This window comes from Armigeres subalbatus, chromosome 2 (assembly GCF_024139115.2).
Source record: "Armigeres subalbatus isolate Guangzhou_Male chromosome 2, GZ_Asu_2, whole genome shotgun sequence".
Lineage (NCBI taxonomy): Eukaryota > Metazoa > Arthropoda > Insecta > Diptera > Culicidae > Armigeres > Armigeres subalbatus.
Window position 1 is genome coordinate 172036287 of NC_085140.1, and position 21676 is coordinate 172057962.

Below are 21676 nucleotides of genomic sequence, written 5' to 3' on the forward strand. Positions count from 1 at the left end.
AATTTTGCATGGAAAATGCGTTTTGAGACTTCATCGGCTATTATCTCAGTATGCGAAAAACCAATATGGGACAGATATGAAAGTACCGGCAGTATAGCCTCCCGAATCAGTTCTTTATCATAGCAGCTTGCGAAAAAAGTCTCTCGCGGTATGCGAGAGGCGATAAGTGAGAGACTTTGTAATTCTCTTTTGCATTCAAACCCTGCAGAATGGTCATTAAGCCGAACGGACATTAGGCTGAATGAGAAGTAGGAAGTAAGCAGTAAGAAATGAGAAATTACAAGTGAGAAGTGATATGTGAGATGTGGGAAGTGTGACATATTAGAAGTAAGAAGTGTAATAAGTGATAAGTGAGAAGTGAGAAAAGAGAAAGTGAGACGTAAGACGTGAGATGTATGAAGGGAGAAGTGATATGTGAAAAGTGATAAGACAGAAGTGAAACGCTCATGTCGACGGGACAAGCGAGCGTGGGCAGACTCTCTGGCCGACGAAGGAGAGAGAGCCGCCGCAACCGGGGACATTCGCCTCCTCTACGATAACTCACGACGCTCAAGCGGGGCGAAGATGAATACAACGATGCCTTTGAAAGACGCGAATGATCAGTTATTGACCGACCCAACTGACCAGCTGAAACGCTGGTTTGAGCACTTCGAACAACTTTTTCAAGTGTCAGCCAGGCCATCACCACCTCGGCATGATCTGCCTAGGATCCGACGTATAACACGCGTCAATACCGAAGCTCCATCACTGCTAGAGATTACAACAGCCATCCAAAGCATGAAATCGAATAAAGCCCCAGGGGTCGACCGCATATCAGCTGAGATGCTCAAAGCTGACCCCATGACATCCGCTCAACTACTGCATCGTTTATTTCGTAATATCTGAGACACCGCAACTTTCCCGGTCGACTGGATGCAAGGTATCTTAGTGAAGGTGCCCAAAAAGGGTGACTTGACTGTATGCGATAACTGGCGAGGCATTATGTTGCTGTGTACCGTTCTCAAAGTTCTGTGCAAAATTATCCTAACCCGGATTCAGGAGAAGATCGATGCGACTCTCCGGCGGCAGCAAGCCGGATTCCGTGCCGGAAGATCCTGTGTGGACCATATTGTCACGCTCCGCATAATTCTAGAGCAGGTCAACGAGTTCCAAGAGTCCCTTTACTTGGTATTCATTGACTACGAAAAAGCTTTCGACCGTCTCAATCACGAGAATATGTGGGGCGCCCTGAGACGCAAGGGGGTTCCTGAGAAAATCATCGGCCTCATCGATGCACAGCACGAGGCCTTTTCGTGTAGAGTGCTGCACAATGGGGTCCTGTCTGAAACTATCCGGGTCGTAGCTGGTGTGAGGCAAGGATGTAATCTATCACCGTTACTGTTCCTCATCGTAATCGATGAGATTCTGGTAGATGCGATTGACCGTGAACCAAACCGCGGGCTGTTATGGGAGCCTATAACCATGGAGCACCTAAACGACTTCGAATTGGCTGATGACGTTGCACTCCTCGCGCAACGGCGCTCTGATATGCAGAGTAAGCTCAACGACCTTGCCGAGCGCTCCTCTTCGGCAGGTTTAGTCATCAACGTCAACAAAACCAAATCGTTGGATGTAAACACGGTGACTCCTTCCAGTTTCACAGTAGCCGGGCAACCAGTGGAGAATGTTGAAAGCTTCCAATATCTTGGTAGCCAAATGGCGTCAGACGGGGGTACCAAGATCGACATAGGCGCACGGATCAAGAAAGCAAGGGCTGCCTTTGCGAGTTTAAGAAATATCTGGAAAAACAGGCAGATAAGTGAACGCACCAAAATACGAATTTTCAACTCTAACGTGAAGTCTGTGCTGTTATACGCTAGCGAAACATGGTGTGTATCAGTGGAGAACACTCAACGGCTGCAGGTGCTGTTCACTAACAGATGCATGCGGTATATAATTCGGGCCTGGTGGCCTCACAACTGGATCTCAAACAACGAGCTCCATCGTCGTTGTCACCAGATGCCCATAGCAACAGAAATTCGGGATCAGAAGTGGGGCTGGGTCGGCCACACTCTACGTAGGGGCGGAAACGAAATCTGTAAACAAGCATTAGACTGGAACCCAGCGGGACATCGCAGCAGAGGCAAACAAAGAAATAAAAGAAGTCGACCGAAATCTAACCTGGCAACAGGTTAAAGCGATAGCCGGGCAACGCTCAGGATGGAGATCTTTCAAGTCGGCCCTTTGCACCACCAGAGGTGTACAGGATCCATAAGTAAGTAAGTAAGATAAGACAGAAGTGAAAAAAGAGAAGTGAGAAGTAAGAAATTAAAAGAGAGAGAAGTGAGATGTAAGATGTGAGAAGTGTGACAAGTTAGAAGTGAGAAGGGAGAAATGAGAAGAAATGTGAAATGAAGGAAGGAAGGTAGGAAGATAGGAGGAAGATAGAACTAAGAAAGAAGGAAGAAAAAACTCAAAGGTGCATCCAAAATTTGAAATAAATTCTCAGCATTGCCACTGCTACCCACACCTTCATGCTGCTGTGTCCACTTCGCTGCATCAAATTTTGTCGAACAGCTCCTTCCGCGGAATCCCGATCAAAATGGCTCGCGCGCGTCGGAATGCAGCTTTGTTGTATTCAATAAATTAAGCCCGTTAGCCACGCCCCTTTGTGATCTGTATGGGTGTGAATATAATGTTCACTCTAACGATTAATGAAGGGGCGGGGCTAATGGAATTACTACATTAGATATAAGAAAGTTGCATTCCGGCACGCGCGAGCTATTTTGATCGGGATTCTGCAGACAACGGACTGTTTGAAGAATGACAAGTTCTAAGAATCCTATAAAATTTTCTCGCCAGATTCTGAATTGGGTATGAGATGTTGTTTATCTAAGATATCTAGTAGACAGTTACAACTGAGGTGGCGTCTTCATTGATTTTAAACAAAAGCCACCATTTTATACAAAAGAAAGTTGATCCGACTATCCGAAATAATATTTCTTCAAAGTACAAAACTCAATCGTAAATAGCGAACTCCATAAACCCTTCTAGGGAGATGATGCAGTAAATTTGAATGGATGGCATCACTAACAGCAACTAAGCTACAACGCCAAACCCGATGTCACCGAAACAATCCATTTTCGCAATTAACTCTTTCTTTCCATAAAATGTTGGTCCTGAGAAGAACCATTTTTCATTTCCCAATGCGACTTTACCAATAACTAACTGCATCCAAACGCTTGCCGGCACTATGCGTTGAAACTGTTCGACCGCCACTTGATGATTTTTTGCTAAGCCTCAAAAATTTGGAATAATCTTTTCGCATTGCCACTGCCACCCATGCCATCTTGCTGCTGTGTCCGTTCCGCTGTCGAATCTCGAATCAAAATGACTCGCGCCTGCCGAGCAGCAGCTTTCTTGTATGTAATAAATTAAGCCCGTTAGCCCCGCCCCTTCTGATATGGTTAGCCCCGCCCCCGCTCATCTGATATGGGTGTAAATATAATGTGCACCCATAACGATTAATGAAGGGGCGGGGCTAATGGAGTTACTTCATTAGATATAAGAAAGCTGGTTTACGGCGCTCGCGAGCCATTTTGATGGGGATTCCGCAGACAATGTCGGAGAATGTTATTTGCCTTACACGGAGAATGTATACTGCCTTACAAGCGGGAAAAAAATGCAACAAAAATAAATAGGAGATTTAAAAAAAAAAGGTTTTACGTAGAACGAATTAAAACAAGGCACGTTACATTTTTTAGCAAAGAGTCCTAGTTGGAAAACGCATCATAAGTGAAAAAAAAAATTTGTTTTGCACTTTTTTTCCCAAGCAATTTTGTCAAAAATCCAAAAACCAAATATACAAGAAAGGCAAAGTATTTTTCACGCTAATCACGCCATAATCTAACACATGAGATTAAAAATAATTATTACCAATAGGAAAAAAGTATATCTTTGTCGTCATTTTTCAAAGAACTATAACTGAAAATCCGTCTTCCACTCGCAACTTACGATCTGTTCGTAAAAAAACCGTTCTCAAATTGACATTTCATTTTTTATGGATCAAACTCATCTGGGGGATTACTAGGTAGTAAATATAGTCACTACATAGAAAATAATCTACTTATTATTGTTAATAAATAGAAAACCATATGATTTGTTGGTGGCAATATAGTTGCCACTGCCTTATAAATGGTTAAACCGCTCTTTGCGGAATCTCGATCAAAATGGGTCGCGCGCCGGAAAGCAGCTTTCTTGTATTCAATAAATTAAGCCCGTAAATTTGAATGGATGCAATCACTAACAGAAACCAAGCTTCCACGCCAAACGCCGAGGCCACCGAAACAGTCCATTTTCGCAATTAAACCTTTCTGTACAGAAAATGCTATTTCTTAGAAGAACCAATTTTCTTTCCCCAATAATGTAATAAAAGCATCGCCACTGGCGGCACTATTTTTATAGTCAACCCTTTCTTCATATAAAATGCTGGTTCGTTGAGGTTGAATGATCTGCACCAACACACCGAGGACCTCCACCAATGCGATGGATTTCCGTTGAAAATGTTACCAGCGCCTGCGTGATGCTGTGTCCGCTCCGCTGCGATCGCTTTGATGCGTCCGCTCTGCGTCTTGTTCAAACTGAGCATTAGATCCAAACCCGCAAGTGATTGATTTTTGATGTCTGTGCTAGTGATGCATGTATGTGATTGGTTGGTTTACCTATTTCTAAACTTTTTATCAATTTTCGATAATAAATAGTTAAAAAACAGTGTTTTCATATGAATAGAAGAAGCGTTGACTCATCCTTGATCCAATGGTAAAAAAAAAATTGAAAATCCATCGAGAAAAAGCTGACATATTAAAGTTTAAAGTCTATCATATTTTCCTGACGGTCCCTGAGTTTCGCAATCGTAAAGTGTACCCCAATATAGAAAAGACAGACGTAGTCCTACGTCAAATGGAATAAAAAAGGAAGAAATTAGAGAGAAATAAGGAAAAAATAAGGAAGAAGATAGGAGAAATAAGGAGTAATAAGGAAGAAGAAGGGAGAGATAAGACAGAATGAAAGAAGATGAAGAGGGAAGAAATAAGGAAGATATAAAATGAAAGGAAGAAGAAAAACCCAGATTAATCAACCTAGCGGCGATGATGCCTTTCTCGTGCATCGTAAAATGTACTGAAAAAATCACATAAGAAAGTCGCAATGAGACGACGCAATGAGAAAACAGAACTGTGCAATAAAAATCCTATTCGACTAAATGCTGATGTCATATTAGAAATTTGGAGACAGTACTCGTCGATAGCAAATCCTTCCGCACGCGATGGCATATGAGCAAGTCAAACCACCTTCCTTTTGCCAGTGGAGATATATCAGCTTCCACACTGATATTCTTCCCTCCCCCTTCATACGGGAGCTTGGCAGAAGGAAGGTCATGCGATATGTGCCATCACAAATATTGCCCTCCGCTCGCTTTCAAATCGACTTCTATAAAAACATTCTTCATGCCTGCCGTATCCTAACGGAACTATCAATTCTATACTTTCGCCTCTAATGCTATCATGAACATGTACGTCCAAGTTTGGAAGATGATATTAGCATTTCCATATCATCACATAAGAAAGGTCAAAAAAGCACTTTAGGGGAATAGATTGCATGTTTTCTATCATTTTGCATGTTTTTGCATTAATTACCATACATTCTTGAAAAAAAAATTGTTTTTGATTTTAAAATTTGTTTTCCAATTTTTTCAATAATTCCGAAATGCAATGTCCTATCGGGCCAATTTTCAATAGCAAACAATGGGACCGCATTCCCCGTCGAATGCAACTTGTTGCGAGTAAATCGGGAAATGCTAAGTTCCAAAAAGTGTGTCTACAAAATTTGTACACACACACATACTCACACACACACACATACATACGCACATACAGACAGGGCAGCAGGGACTTTGTCCAAGGGCTTGACGACCCCTCCCCATGGCCACTGCGAGTTAGACCGGGACCATCGTCCCTAACCCCTAATCCCAAGGCGTCAAGCGACCCGTGCCGAGGGGATGCATGGCCAGGGGGGTGAAATAATAAGCTAGGCCTTTAACGGAGCCTGTGGGGTACCTGGGCACCCTCCACAGTAATTGTCCCTTACCGCGTTATGCTGGGCTCTGGCGTGGTGGACCTCTTTTCCCGAGCAACTCGTGGGACCAAAATGGAAAACAAAGTCAATTCTTCAATTAGTGGTAGTAGTGTAGGCGACAACCCCTTCGCAAGAGGTGGGTTGTTCAGGTCTCCGCCTAGGAGGCCAGAGGCAATAGTCGGCAGCTCAGTGCGCAGCGCCAGCGTGGGTCACTCAACCTTCCTCTCGGCTATAAAAACGCCGGAAGGGGTTATTGACGGCCCATGGCTTGTGAAGGCGATGAACCGCAAACGCGATGGGCTTTCGGTCTTCGAGGTGGCGATGGAACAGCTGGACGCCATCATCGACTTTGCGTCATCGAAGCATAATATCAGCAAGGACCTCAAGAGGAGCTTGCAGAAACTTCGAAAGTCGATGCTGGACGCCAAGCTGGAGAGGGCGGTCGGGACGGCCAAGTGTAAACCCGTGAAATCCATGGAGTCGAGGTCTACCCAGACTGAGGCCCAAGGATTCGCGGACTCGGGCAAGGTCGAGTCGACCGAAGGCGTGCCAGCTAAGACGGTGGTGCCAAAGTCTACCCAGACTGAGGCTCAAGTATTTGCGGGTACGTCGGGGGTGACTACTCCAACGGAGCAGACACAAAAACAGGGAGACAGTCTCCAGGGATGAGCTCCCTGGGGCCGCTCCAAAACGCGGAGGGTTACTACCCCGAACAAGGGTAGTGGGGCTGGGAAGCTGAACCCCGGTCAGGTACCTCCAAAACCGGGGAGGAAGGACCTGGAAAGGTCCGTCCACTCAGGCAAGACGGTGGTAAGCGGTTACGGCAGGCTGAAAGTTCTCAGCCGCACCAGACCAGGGAAATAGAGGGAATGACGCCTCCTGGACCCTGGTCAAGAACAAGAGGAAACCGAAGACGTCAAGGGCCGAAAAGAAGGCCCAGGCGAATGAGGGTAGCAAGAAGTCCAGGGTAGGCGCCAATCGCTCCAGGGGCGATGCCCTAGTCATCACGGCGGACGAGGCTAAGTACTCGGATGTTTTGAAGGCGATGAGGAGTGACGTCAAGCTCGGTGAACTCGGCGCCGACGTACGTCGAATAAGACGTACCCGGATGGGCGAGATGATACTCGAGCTGAAGCGGGGCGTCTCGCAAAAGGGCGCCGCCTACAAGAAGTTGGCGGAGGAGGTCCTAGGCGAGACGGTCAAGGTGAGAGCACTCACGACGGAGGTGAATCTAAGGGTTATAGACCTGGACGAGATCACTGAAGTCGAAGAGCTCGTCACGGCACTGCGGCGACAGTGTGAAGTGGAGACGCCCACCGCAGCCGTTCGGCTACGGAAAGGTCCGGCAGGGACGCAGGTAGCATTGGTTCGGCTATCTGCAGCGGACGCCTCCAAGGTAGTCAAGTTAGGGAGCATCAAGGTGAGATGGTCGGTATGCCCTGTGCGCATATACGAGCAACCCGAAGTTTGCTTCAAGTGCCTGGAACCGGGGCACAAGCAATGGGACTGCAAAGGCCCTGACAGAAGCAATCTCTGCCGACGCTGCGGATTGGAGGGACATAAGGCACAATGCTGCACGAACCCTCCCAATTGTTTGATTTGTTCCAGCAAAGCTGTGAACAGCAAGCACCCCATGGGGGCCTGATGTGCCCGGCGTTTAAGCGTGCTGCAAAATCAAAGTGCAGGTAAAGCAGCTGGCTTGCTCGGCTTCGCCCGAGTGTTTGGTGTGCGCAGGTTTAGAGGAAACGGCGGAACACGTGTTGTTCGTGTGCTCACGTTTTCGCGCAATGCGTGACCACATGCTTGCCACATGTGGTCTGGACACTACCCCGGACAACCTAGTTCGGAGGATGTGTAAAGACGAAGTTGGCTGGAACACCGTTTTATCGGCTATCGCCCAAATCGTCTCGGAGCTACACAGAAGGTGGCGCGTGGACTCAAGATGGCTAGTTCAGGCGCAAATAAGAGGTGGTCCAAGGGGTCGGAGTCGGCTTCACGGGTCATACCGGTGGTCATGCTCTGTGGTCGAACTCGATCCTTTTATCGAACAAGTAACCGCGCGAAGAACAACATGGTATCGTCGCTTTCGCGGCGTCGGTCAACCGGGCGGGTTCCGAGCCCGAGGACGGAAAGGGGTCCTCGTCAAGGCTGGGGCAGGCGTAGGCACCGCGTCGGCAAGTCCCTCTGTGTGCTGGCGAATAGGCCCTATCGCAGAAAGGTCAATTTGGGGTGCACGCGGCATCATCATTCTTGATACCAGTCGTGCAGAGGGAAGCAGGCGCGAAGTCGACCCTGCCCACCTTCCGAGGACATAGGGCGTGGTAAGGCCACCTGGAAAGCCGGCAATGCGCTGGCACGATACCATGGTGTTCTTCTAAAAAAGCGAGTCACGATGTTCGATGCTGCAAGGACACGCAGCTAACCTCGAGGGCGCGTCATGCACTGGCCCCCCTTTGAAGCACTACTTTCTGGTTGTACCGAAGGGACGATGGGCTTGGCGGCAATGGAAAATGTTTAGCTGGTCGGGGATGCAGCCCTGCCTCCCTCATTGGAGGTGGCCCCTAACCCAGCACTTTCTGGTCAACCCAGGATGTCTGTTGAGCAGATTCCCCCTCCATTGTTTAGGAAGAAAAAAAAACATACAGACATCACCTCGATTCGTCGAACTGAGTCGATCGGTATATAACACTGTGGGTCTCCAGGCCTTCTATCAAAAGTTGTTTTTTTGGAGTAGTCCTATAGCCTTTCGGTACAACTTTGTTTTTCGAGAAAGGCAAAAAGGAAGAAAGAAGCAGAAGAAGGAAGATGGAAGAAGTCAGAAGGAAGAAGAGAGGAGGAAGGACGAATAAAAAAGAAAGAAGGATGAAGGCAGAAAGAAGAATGAATAAGGAAGATGCAACACGGTAGAAGGAAGAATTAAGAAGGAAAAGGAAAGAAAGATGAAGGAATAAAGAAGAATAAAGGAAGAAGCAATGAAGAAGAAGAAAGAAAGAAGAGGCAAGAAGGAAGTAGGAAAAAGAAAGAGAGAAACAGGAATAATAAGACATAAGGAAGAAGGGATAGAGAAGATGGAAGAATGAAGAAAGAAAAAGAAAGAACGTAAAGTGGAATGTAGAGGGAAAAAGGTAGAAATCTCATTTGGCCTAATGGCCAAACACCATCGGTTCGTGTTTCTTTTGATCAGACGTTCGACAATGCAAGCACGAATATCACGCAGCAACCTGTCAAACTTTCAATCTGCCGCCTGATTGCCAATTGATATTTGATGCATATATCTTAGAAATCTGATTTCAAAATGATAAATCAATGCATTACATTACAAAATGATATTCATATTTTGAGATTTCAAATTGAGTATCAATATGCCAAGGTGAATTTCAATTTCAACACCGTACGCAAAAATGCTGAAACCGAGCGTCAACGTTTGCTGCTACTCATACGCATGCAGTCCTATTCAATCGCACAGTCAAATTTGTAAAGGATTGGCGACTAGATTGTGTGCTGGATGTTACTTATTTGATCGTAGATGAAGTGACTTTTTCTGTCCCTGACCCTGTCTGTTTTCGAGTTGGAAATTTTCTCGACATCCTGGACGGGCATAGAAAAGCTTCCAATTTATAACAGAGAAAATTCTAATGGAATACAAAGTTGAAAAACAGGCCAAGTTCCAGTTAGAATGTAGAGCCATTGAAGAAGATGAAGAAGATTGGATCAATTTCCATATGCAACTAATATGATATGATAGGATAGCTGTTAGTATGTTGAAATCATCATCAGAAATGGTAATATCGCTATGATAATTATCCTGGGTCAATCGCTTGTTGCGAGTTTGCACAGACATGCACGAGTTGAGAAAGTCGAGATAAGTTTTACAGGCACCAGAAACAAATCAACCCACTTTGTTCACATGATACTCGTATTTCATTAAGCCCTATTTTGCAACAAACCATTTCCTTACGAGTGACATACTCTGACTTCGGAAAGCGTCTAACACATCTGAGACCCCACACATCATAAATTCTTTCCGGTTGGGCGCTGCAAAACGGTGTGCTTAGCAAACATTATAATCTGTAAATAAAATACGTTTGGAAGCTAGTTTTTAGCAATTATTTACATAGTTTCAAATTTAATCGTGATTTTGGCAACACAAGTTCAATGTGCTTTCATATCCAGCCTTTTAACTCCAACTAGTTATCCTATTCCTTATCCTGTTCATTTGACCCAGTCCCATTAGGATGAGAGGCAGACAAGCTCACCACTCAATCATCGGAGCAAACAATGTAGGCAGCTCGAGTCATGATGTCGCCTGTTGCGGCAACACTCGCTGTGTATCGTCTGCACTATTTCAGCCATAGAAGCTCATCCCATACATCGATTCATAGTTGTGCAAATGAATCCCATTTAAAAGTCCATCTGCGCCACAACAACAACGCCCTGATTGCGCCGTAAATTGGGTTACCCAGCTTCAAAGCCATTGACTCTGTCGACGAAACCCAGTTGCTTTCTTTTGAAGTCATTAGCAAGAGGCCCATGCTCATGTGTTTGGCAGCACGATATCCTAATAATAACATGTAAATAGGGCATGGGAAAATCGATTAAAACTTTAATAGAGTGCAGTTTGCGTGATAACATTCACAGCACTTGTAAGCCCGAATGGGTCTTATGAAACGTTGTCATTTAGATCAAAGCAATAGAGATAAATTTTGGAACAATTCATTTGTTTTATCTTCCGATATTAGAAATAACTATCAAAATGATTGCAAAATACCTGCCATTTATGGATTGCAAATGAATGAAATAAGCAAACATTCTACTCACGATTTCCCGCTTCAGGCTCTGGATGTTGTAGTTGGCCTGGGCCAGCCGTACGCTAAGCGTCGCCACATCGCTCGTCAGCTGTGCCCGTTCGCCGGAATTCCTGTCGACCAGCTTCAGCAGCTTATCCTCCAGATTTTGGTTCACCTTCTGGACCCGTTTGTGCGACTCGTACAGCCGTTCGTACTTGTCCTGCCACGCGATGATACTGTCCTCCAGTTCGACCTGTCGGTCGCTTTCCTGCAGGCAGGCGTTCTCCATGGCCAGCAGTTGCGAGTGCTTATCGGCGAGAGCGTTCTTCAGCACCTCGATCTCCGTGTGCAGACGCACATCACAGTTCTGCGAAATGAAACATTTTGTGTTGTAGAGGAGGGTATTGAAGGCTTGGGTGGGTACTTCAGTTCGAGAGGGTTGTTGTGTCATTTATTTTTTTGCCCCGATGGTCGAGGGTTAAATGTGGTTCAAACCGCGGTTGGAAGCTCAGCAGCGCGTGTGTCGATTTGATGCGGATGAAAGTGTGTGGGTGTGCGAATGGATGGCTACCATCTTTGATCGTCGGCCCGGATGCTAATGGGAAAGCGTGTGTATCCTATTTGTAAGCATTCGCGCGGAAGAAGGTTAGATTTGTACAGCGGTTGCACTGCTGCTTGGTTTCATGGAATTTTATCAAAACCGCCACAGCAAAGCATTCATTTAAAGTTCTAATATTGTATATGGTCACTGCTCAGTACACTTTCCCCCTAGAAGAAGTTATTGGGTTTAAAAGATACACAAAGGAAAATATGTTAAATGATATAAGCCAGAGTTTGTTTGTAAATCATCACATTGCGAAACACAAAACATTTTTTTTATTTTTTTGTCTTTGTTTGAGAGGTTTTCAGCCCTAGGCTGGCTCACCTCTGTAAAACAAATAGTTATTTTAGATATCAAATTTTATAAAGCAGAGTTTGTTTAAGAATCATCGCATTTTCTATGATTCCAAGTACTGTGAAAAACAAAAGATTTGTTTTAATTCTCAACGGTATCTATAATGCTCTTAAAAATTCTTCGGCTGGAAACTATCTAATTTATCAGGAATTAATTAAATTGTTAACCATATGAACCATATATCCACGAACCCTTTCTGGTCTATCAATATATTCGTAATATATTTTATAAGTCTATAACGTGCACAAGTGTTTCTTGAAAATCGTGAGTATATTTGAAAGTCTGTAAAAAGTCTTCGAAATTTGTAAGTGATCTATCCAGAAACATCATCGGAAGTTTGAAGTACGGGGAATTAAAAATTCCTGGAAATACGCAGAGGCTGGGGTTTCCGATACGCAGACCGAAGGGTTTCCGAAAATTCATTTGACCAACTGAAATAATTCAAAAGCTTAAAAGATCATTGGCCAACTTAAACGGCATAACAATTGAAAAATGTATAAGAAGTCACAGATGTCATAAAAATTAATGGAAATCTAATGAGTCATAAAAACTAAAATAAATCATGACTTCGTCCAGGATCTTTTAGGCATGTGGAATTTTCTAATGTTCATTTTTGTAGGATTAGGAAAACTAAAATCTGTGTTGAGTTCTAGGAGCCTGTAGAAATTCTTATATGTTTGTGATTCGTTTTTTTAAACCCCTACGGATTCATTTAAGCCTGAAGGGTTTCTCGAGTTCCCAAGAGAGATCGAAAGCATTATATAATATAAATTTAAAAAAGTTCCAAAATTTTAATACATTTTTCAAGCATTAATGGGAATTAACGTTCTAAAGTAATACTGAAAGTCCTTTTGATATTTTGATCGTGCTGCGTACAAACGTAGTTTTGTTGTACTCGAATGTTACAATAATTCCAATAGATTGCATATGATTCGAATGAGTTAAAGCAACATGTACCTAATCTTTGATCGTTGTCACATTTTCAGAAGACACAAACATACTCGTGAATGAGTTTTCCGGCAGGGTGGAGATCCGTAGGTTGTGAGTGTTAGTTGCTTTAGTGCATAATTTCTAGAATCCACGAATTCAACATATCGTTTGGCTCAAATCCCGAACAGACTCATATTCCGAACACTTGCCATCTGGAGATTTATCTGACATATTTCGTTATTATTAAAACAAATAAACAAATTTTCTCGGCAAGCATACAGATCAAGGACATTTTACTTGTCCACCAATGAGATAACGTTTGTGATAACGACATTTTGAATTTTAGTGCATTTAAAGCGGTGCTCGGAGTTTGAATCGAAATGTTCGGAATTTGAGACAGTTTTTACTATGCGTGTACAACATTTGAGACAAAGTTTGGCTGAATAAATTCAGCCAGTGTTGATAGTTACTATCAATACAATATGATTATCAAGCGCTTGTATGAAAGTTATTTCTATTAATCTATTAGTGTTCAGAATATGAATCAGAACGGTAGCAATCAACATTATTCATCAATTGTTTATAAGTCCTAACAAGAACTAACAGAAAATAGTGAAAGAATTCATACAAAATCAAAATCAATGACTTAGTATCATAGAGGCAACTGTAATATGTAATCGTTTCCTCCTCGTCTCGGTCTTTTGCCTAGCTTTGGTTTCGTATGATAAAGAATGACTGCATCTGTCACCAGAAGCACCAATAACTTTTGTAACGATTGTAAGCAATTGAGTTATTACCGAAACATAAAATCGATAAAGATAAATCGATCATTGCTTGAATCATATGGTCGAAGCGCGAGATATTGGTCGAGAACTTTCCTCGTAATTTTCCACGAATAATCTTCTGCGAGTTTCTAAAAGTTGTTTGACCCTATTGGGTACTTTCGAAACCTCATGGGGTGCTTTTGGGGAAGCTCTGGGTGAGCACATTTCCATGGATGTGGTTGACATTTTAGTCTTAAACATATCTCGTGACAGCTTCATGCTTAATCGAGTTCAGTAAATTAACAAATGAAGCGAAACTCGACATGTTTTGAAGTGAAAGAAATTGTGAAACTATGAACAAAGGACATCATCACATTTTTCCGATAATGAGGAAGAGTCGTTCGGACGAAAACCAATAAGCTGAATACCACTTGGACGTACCTTAATGTGTGGCCGAGACTCATTTAGCCGAATTGGAGGTTTGGCAAAAACGGTCATTAGACCAAAAACGGTTTGGCAGAAAGTGTCATTTGGCCGAGAGCAACTTTCGGCCGAGTGGAACACACATGGCTGAACTAGTCACTGGGCCGAATAGTTCATTTAACTAAAAATACCGTTTGGCTGAGATGGTCGTTTGGTCGAAATGGTCGTTTGGAAGAAAGGGCCATTTGACCGAACGGGTCATAAAGGGCCCTCCTTAGCCGTGCGGTAAGATGCTTGGCTACAAAGCAAGACTATGCTGAGGGTGGCTGGGTTCGATTTCCGGTGTGCCGGTCTAGGCAATTTTCGGATTGGAAATTATCTTGACTTCCCTGGGCACTTCGTGTTAGCCTCATGATATACAAATGCAAAAATGGTAACTTGTCTTAGAAACCTCGAAGTTAATAACTGTGGAAGTGCTTAATGAACACTAAGCTGCGAGGCGGCACTGTCCCAGTGTGGGGATGTAATGCAAATAAGAAGAAGAAGAAGGTCATAAAGACGAAAATGTTGACTACCCGAACAGATCATTTGGCCGAAAAAGACGTTCGGCCGAAAACGTCAATTTTGAGAAATTCTGTTTGGCCGAATTGTTCGGTTGTCAGAAAGGGGGAAGGGTTGTTTGGCTGAAAGGGTCATTTAGCCGAAAGGGTCATTCAGCCGAAAGGGTAATTTGGCCGAAAGAGTCATTTGGCCGAATGAGTCATTTGGCCGAAGGGGTTAGGGACAAAAGGTCGAAAGTCAAAAGGTTGAAAGGACAAAAGGTCGAAGGGACAAATGATCGAAAGGGACAAAAGGTCGAAATGACAAAACGTCGAACGGGACAAAATGTCGAAAGGACAAAATGTCGAACGAGACAAAAGGTCGAGTTGGATCGCTACAAAGGCCTTAAGACAATCTAAACAGTTCATCACTCCAAACAAGAAAATTTCAAATAAATTGCTAAAAAAAGTTCTTTGGAAATAATTATTGGTCCGCTCACAGATCATTATTCGGCCAGATATCATTGAAATTGAGACCTCTCAACATCTGCTGTGCGATTGTTCAGCACTATTCTTGCGAAGAAATAAGTACTTTAAGGAGGGCATATTAAATCCTACCGATATCTGGACAGCAAACCCCAATATGGTAGTAAAGTTTATTGAAACGGTAATACCAGATTGGGGTACTTCGCATCAGGAGACAATAGCGGTAACCCCATATGGTAACTCGCTGATCTGAGTAGATGCAATACAAACAAGGGGTATACCACAATAGATCAACTTAATGGTCGCAGTGGTTAAAATCCCAACTTGTCATTTATCGACCTTTTGTCTCTTTTGACATTTTATGCTTTTCGACATTTTGTCTCTTTCGACCTTCTGTACCTTTCGACCTTTTGTTCTTTCGACCTTATGTCCCTTTCGACGTTTTGTCTTTCGACCTTTTGTCATAGATTCGGCCGAAAGGGTCATTTGGCCGAAAGGGTCGTCTGGCCGAAAGAGTCGTTTGGCCGAAAAGGTCGAATAGTTCATTAGGAATGAGAATAGAGAAGTCTCGCTCTTCATTTATCTCTTCTCACTGTGAAAAGTGAAATGCGCAAAATGAGTAGTAAGACGTCTCACTACTCACTTTCGACAGTGAGAAGTGAGACATGAGGAGTGAGAAGTGAGACGTCTCACTTCTCACTCCTCATTTATCACTTCTCGCTGTAAAAAGTGTGAAGCACGAAGTGAGAAGTGTGACGCTTCACTACTCACTTCGCATTCCTTATTTTTTACAGTGAGAAGTGAAGGATTGAGACGTCACTCTTCTTACTTCAAATTTCTTACTTTTCAAATGACCTATTCGGCCAAATGTCTTATTCGGCCAAATGACCCTTTCGGCCTAATTACCCTTTCGGCCAAATGACCATTTCAGTCAAACGACTCTTTCGGCCAAATGGCCCTTTCGACCAAATGACCCTTTTCGGCCAAACGACCCTTTAAATCAAATGACCCTTTCGGCCAAAGAAACCTTTCGACCAAATGACCCTTTCAGCCAAATGACATTTTCGGCCAAACGACCATTTCAGTCAAACGATACTTTCGGCCAAATGACCCTTCGGCCAAATGATTATGTAGAAATGGTCAATATTGGCCATATTTTAAACAACGATCATGATTTGATGGATACACAATTGTAACTTTGGTGCTTAATCAATGTCTTGTCCGGCAGCTGTCGTCCGGATCCGGACTGTGTGAAAACTCTTCTTCACTCTTCTAACACATTTTAATATCCACAGCTATTTAAAAGCAAGTTGTTCTGAATGATGTCTTTACTCATGTACCAGGTCATATTTGAACATTATGCAATAGTGTCCGGTACTTTGGGGCCACTTTTCTGAATGGTGAAAATTTTCACCAAAAAATCATCAGCAAAATACATCATCGAAAAACGTGTTCAAATGATCAAATATAGTTTGTATGAATTGTCATATTTTGTGTATAAGGTATGCAAATAATTATAATACGCTCAGTTTTTTTCTTTGTCTTATTGTTCCGTGTATCACGAAACTATGGCCATTCAGAAGATGCTCCCTATGAACTGAATCATACGAACCATAATTCGAGCACGATGGTACGCCACACCAGTCACGACGTCAAATACTCGGATGTGCAACTGAAATAAACTAAACCTAAATCCCTACCCCGTCCGTCCTGATTAAAGTAATTTTTAACCTTGAATTACCACCAGTATTTTGGCCATTGACCCAACTAAATGTTAATGATAAGATATGTATATTGTATTGATATCATACTTAAGAATTGCGGCTCCGCAAAGTGTCACATGCGATTGAGCCTACCACATAAATGAAATGGTTAAAAAAAACCCAACTTTATTAACCGAGTGGTGACACTGCGTTTCTCGCATTTAGCTAAGACACCAACCTTATATGGCGCTTACATAGTGCGATTCCATTTTCCTAATAACTTTTAAACGCAATGGTTGATCGTTATCAAATTCAATAGTTTGTCTAGGGTTTGTCCCCCGTAGAATGCAACTTGTTGCGAGAAAATCGGTTAAGAATTACTATATGAAAAAGTGGCTAATGTTTTTCGGTTTTCGTGTGCACACACACATCCACACACACACATACACACGGACAGACAGACATTTGTTCAGCACGACGAGCTGAGTCGATTGGTATTTAACATCATGGGTCTCCGAGACTTCTATAAAAAGTTCAATTTTGGAGTGAAATGATAGCCTTTCGGTACAACTTTGTTGTACGAGAAAGGCAAAAATTATAATACGAATACTTAGCAAGTTTTCATCGTACTGCCAAACAACACTTTTGGCGGTTCAGCAATTGACATTTACGGTCGTAAGAAGCGTTCGACCAGAGGATATTTTCGGCCATATGACCTGTTCGACCAAACGACATTTTCAGCAATATGACTTGCCCGGCCAAACTACATTTGCGTTAGGTTATCAGGAAAATGGCATTTTGGCCAAATGGCCCTTTCTACCAAATGACATACTTAGCCAAATGATCTGTTCGGCCGACCGTCATTTTCGGCAGTATGTCCACTTCAGCCAAATGGGTTCCGGCATAATGATTTGTTTGGCCAAAAAACATGCTGCTCTGTGGCCCTTGTTGAAATGGTCTACGGCCAAACGAGTTTCGGCCAAACGACCCTTCCTCCCCCGAAAATAATACTTGCTTAAAAATAACATTTTCTTGAAAATCTTCGAAAACAACATTTTCCTGAAATAACGTTCCTCCAAAAATGACATATTTTCAAAAACAACATTTCCTCAAAAATATCATTTACTCGAGAATAACATTGGCAACAGAAAAACATATCACTTGTTTTTCCTTTTCTCAATTTGGCCACATTGAAATTGACAAATTGATCGGGAAGCGAACAGATTGCTGATTTTTTTCATTTTCAAAATTTAGCTCGCGAAAGACCTTGTCCTTTTGGCCTCGATAAGCTTTTAGATTGTCGATACTTTTAGGAATTTTCATTAGTACCAAAAATATCTCGACATACGAAGTTTTTTTTTTTTAAACACGAGTAAAATTCGATAGTTCAATGCTTGTCAGGCTTTCCGATTTAAAGTTGTTTTTATGGTTTAGAGTTTTTTCAGCTATCGTTGATTTATTGTTGAACATTTCTGTTAGGTGCCACTTATACTTCTACGAGCGTAACGCGTGAACTTAAGTGTTTTGTTACTAATTAAAAGCGGCAATCGCCAAATGTTGAACGGCTAAAATTCTTGTCCATTGTTGAACACCCATAAGAAATGCACGTGCGTTAAACAATAGGCGAAAAATTGGCGAATTACTCTGATACATGACGTTTTGGTTTAGTTATGCTGATTGTGCCAGAAACGGTATGCCCATTTAATTCATTTGTTAAAATTGATAACATAAAATTTATAATAATAATGTCATTGTTGTTTTCCAATTTTTAACTTCTTCAATGAGGTTTTTTACGTGAAATTTGTTTGCTCAATGGAGATAAATCATTCTACATACTGTAGCCTCACTTAACGTTGCCAAACATAGCATGAAAGGGCTTGGTAAGTGCAATCCCACACCGCCAAGAATAGATTACAAATCCCAAAATGGGGCGGTACGAACTTTGTGGTCAGGGACTCGAGATTAAATGAGCGTAACGAAATAGAAACGAACCGCTGCATGGACATGAGTGAGTGCTGCTCAAGGGAAAGGTCGATGAAAACTCACAAAAGGCATCAGTGGGATGGCTGGTAGCATGCCAAAAAGTGCTGCTAATATGAAGCTTGTCCACTCGTGCCCACCAAAGGATAACGACGGATACGGAAAATCTGTTCACGATGTTCGGGGTTGGAATGTAGCACACGGTATATATAATTAATTTGATTTGTGAGTGCTTGATGCTCAACTTCAGATTTTTTCCTTCGTTAATCTGAATCAATTAAATTGTTGCTTGAATCTCACTCGATCTGTGCGTATGTGTCCCGATCAGTACATGATGAAATTTATGTTGAGACCCGTTTTCATTTCATGGTTGTGAGAGGCAACATAAAAAAATGATTAAAATAGAAAGAAAGACATTCTTTACGTTTGTGTTTTAAAAACTTCAGTCAATTATATTTATTATAGGGGGAATGACGGCTTTGTCAGGTTTTGTTCTATTATTGTCAGGGGGGCTTTTATGACTGAATTTGCACAAATTTGGCCTAAACATTCTTGGTATATCAAAGAATATTGTGGCCAAATTTCATAAAATTCGGTCGACAAAAACCTCCCTGCCAATAATAGAACAAAACCTGCCAAAGCCGTCTGTTCCCCTATATAATATATTATGGGGCGGTAAGACACGCGGCTACAAAGCAAGACCATGCTGATGGTGGCTGGGTTCGATTCCCGGTGCCGGTCTAGGCAATTTTCGGATTGGAAATTGTCTCGACTTCTTTGGGCACTTCGTGTTAGCCTCATGATATACGAATGCAAAAATGGTAACCTGGCTTAGAAACCTCGAAGTTAATAACTGTGGAAGTGCTTAATGAACACTTAGCTGCGAGGCGGCTCTGCCCCAGTGTGGGGATGTTATGCCAATAAGAAGAAGAAGAAGAATATATTAGAAAGCATGAATGTATCAACGTACCAGCCTCATGTATGCACGAATACAATGATACAATAACCGTATCGATTGCCTTACCAATCGAATCTGATTGGCATTTTCTGCGTCACCCTGATGGACGTATCATGCCGTCCCCATACATCCTTTGACGAATCGTCAACGAACCGAGTGAGCGCAGCCAAATGAGAATATCATGTTAATCTTTTTTAATTATTTCCACCCACTTGGAGAGGATAATTGGTCGCCTGCCGGGTAGGTGGAAAAATATTGCTCCACGGGCGGCCGGAAAATTGGCTGTTATTTGGCAGTTGTGCGCTGGGCACATGTGGGGATGATGTGAAAGTTCGCTTTTTTTTCAAAATCTTTCGAAATAAAAAGCATTCATACAAACAACCGAGCATATTTTATTATACAACCAAGAGCGTACTTATCCAGACTTTGTGAATAATTTTGGGTTGGATACACAGATAAAATGAACACATACACTCACATTCCATTGTTATAGATCACTGTGAGTCTCTGAGCATTCTACAAAAAGTTCGTTTTTGAAGTAAAATGATAGCCTTTCGGTATTTTTTTTTTGTAAAAGAAAGGTACAAACGCACAGGGGAAAATAATCACAGATTTCAAAGAGAGCGAATCCAACAGCTTTCGGGGCCTCCAGCTAGTAAGTTGTGTAATGTGTGTGAGCAATGGATTGAAACATTGAAACTGGCGAAACTTGGGTTTCGATTCTTAGAGGGAAAAAAATTATGCACTGAAATTTGCGATTGGTTACAAATAAGGTACATTCTTCTTTTTCTTCTAAGGGGCCGTACACTAATTACGTAAGCAATTTTTCTGGGTTTTTACCCCCCTTCCCCCCATCCCCCCATGTAAGATTTTTCCCATACAAATATTTTTTGTTTATATGGAGCGTAAGAAAATGGCAGACCCCCCTCCCCCCATAAGTGCTTACGTAATAAGTATACAACCCCTAAGTTTGCATTACAATCTCTTGACGGGAAATATTTGGTTTGATTCTAAAAGCTCTGTATAATGAGATCGAAAAATTATTCGGAGCAAACTGTTAGCCAGTTTTTTCCCAACAACTTTTCCATATTTCCACCTCGTGTAATTGGCCAAACCAGCTCCCAGCTGACTGTTGTCATTGTGGAAAAACTCATAAATTCTAAGCATGGATCTTCAAACGCCAACCAGGACTATGAAGCGAATTTGATGTTCAGATAATTATGTGCCAATTAAATATTTCCTAATGATATATCTCCACATCTGAGAAGTTTGCTTTTCGATAGCAACACGAATAAACATTCGATAATATGACGAACAAAACATTGACTTCCAGGGAGAGCAACAGATTCCAATACTGTAGCTTGAGAAAAGCGTAGCAAATTGGTTCTAAGAAATTTCGTTTGCAAAATATATTTCATGCCTTCTTTTGAAGATGAGAGAACATGTTTTTATCCACATATGAAAACAATTATTATATTGCTTATTCTTAAGATTTCTAATATGTTTTAGGCAAAGCAGTGACTTAATGTTGTGTGTAAAAAAAACATATTATACTCATTAAGTTGTGACTATTATTAACTGTATGATAGATTCTCGAAGCACCTTTTTATGTGTGGTCAGTTATAATGTCGCAAATTTTGATTTTGAGGCGCATGTCCTTTTTGTGTATAGGTCGTGGGTTCAATCCCAGGCCCGTTCCATTCTCCTACTTTGTATCTTTTCATATATTTCTCATGTTCTAGCAATCGCTAGAGCTGGAAATGGGCTTTCATACCATTACCCCCCCTATAACTACAACTTGATCAGTTCTAGCAGTTCGTTTCGGCATCGAATTAGAATACTACACCACCCTTTCACATTGGCAACCCGTTAACCAAGACGAACCTCTGCCATAAAACCTCTTCTAACCCACAGATTCCAATAAAATTCCGCAGGAACTCGTGGCGAGTGCAGAGGTGTTCTCGGCTTGCAGTGGGCGAGTGACTGCATCATCAATTCCTTCCCATCCCCGATGACCGTGAGGACGTGGCCAGCGCCACG

The 21676-nt window shown here is 42.4% G+C and overlaps 1 protein-coding gene across 4 annotated transcripts in view; it reads right to left on the reverse strand.

Annotated features, from left to right (window-relative positions):
- The window catches only part of LOC134211210 (tight junction-associated protein 1), a 118294-nt gene that overhangs the window by 78175 nt on the left and 18443 nt on the right, over window positions 1-21676 (reverse strand). For all 4 annotated transcript variants that reach the window (XM_062687897.1, XM_062687896.1, XM_062687895.1 and 1 more), the window contains exon 2: window positions 10930-11265. In XM_062687897.1, the coding sequence (XP_062543881.1) occupies window positions 10930-11265 (336 nt within the window). The remainder of the gene's footprint in view (window positions 1-10929; window positions 11266-21676) is intronic.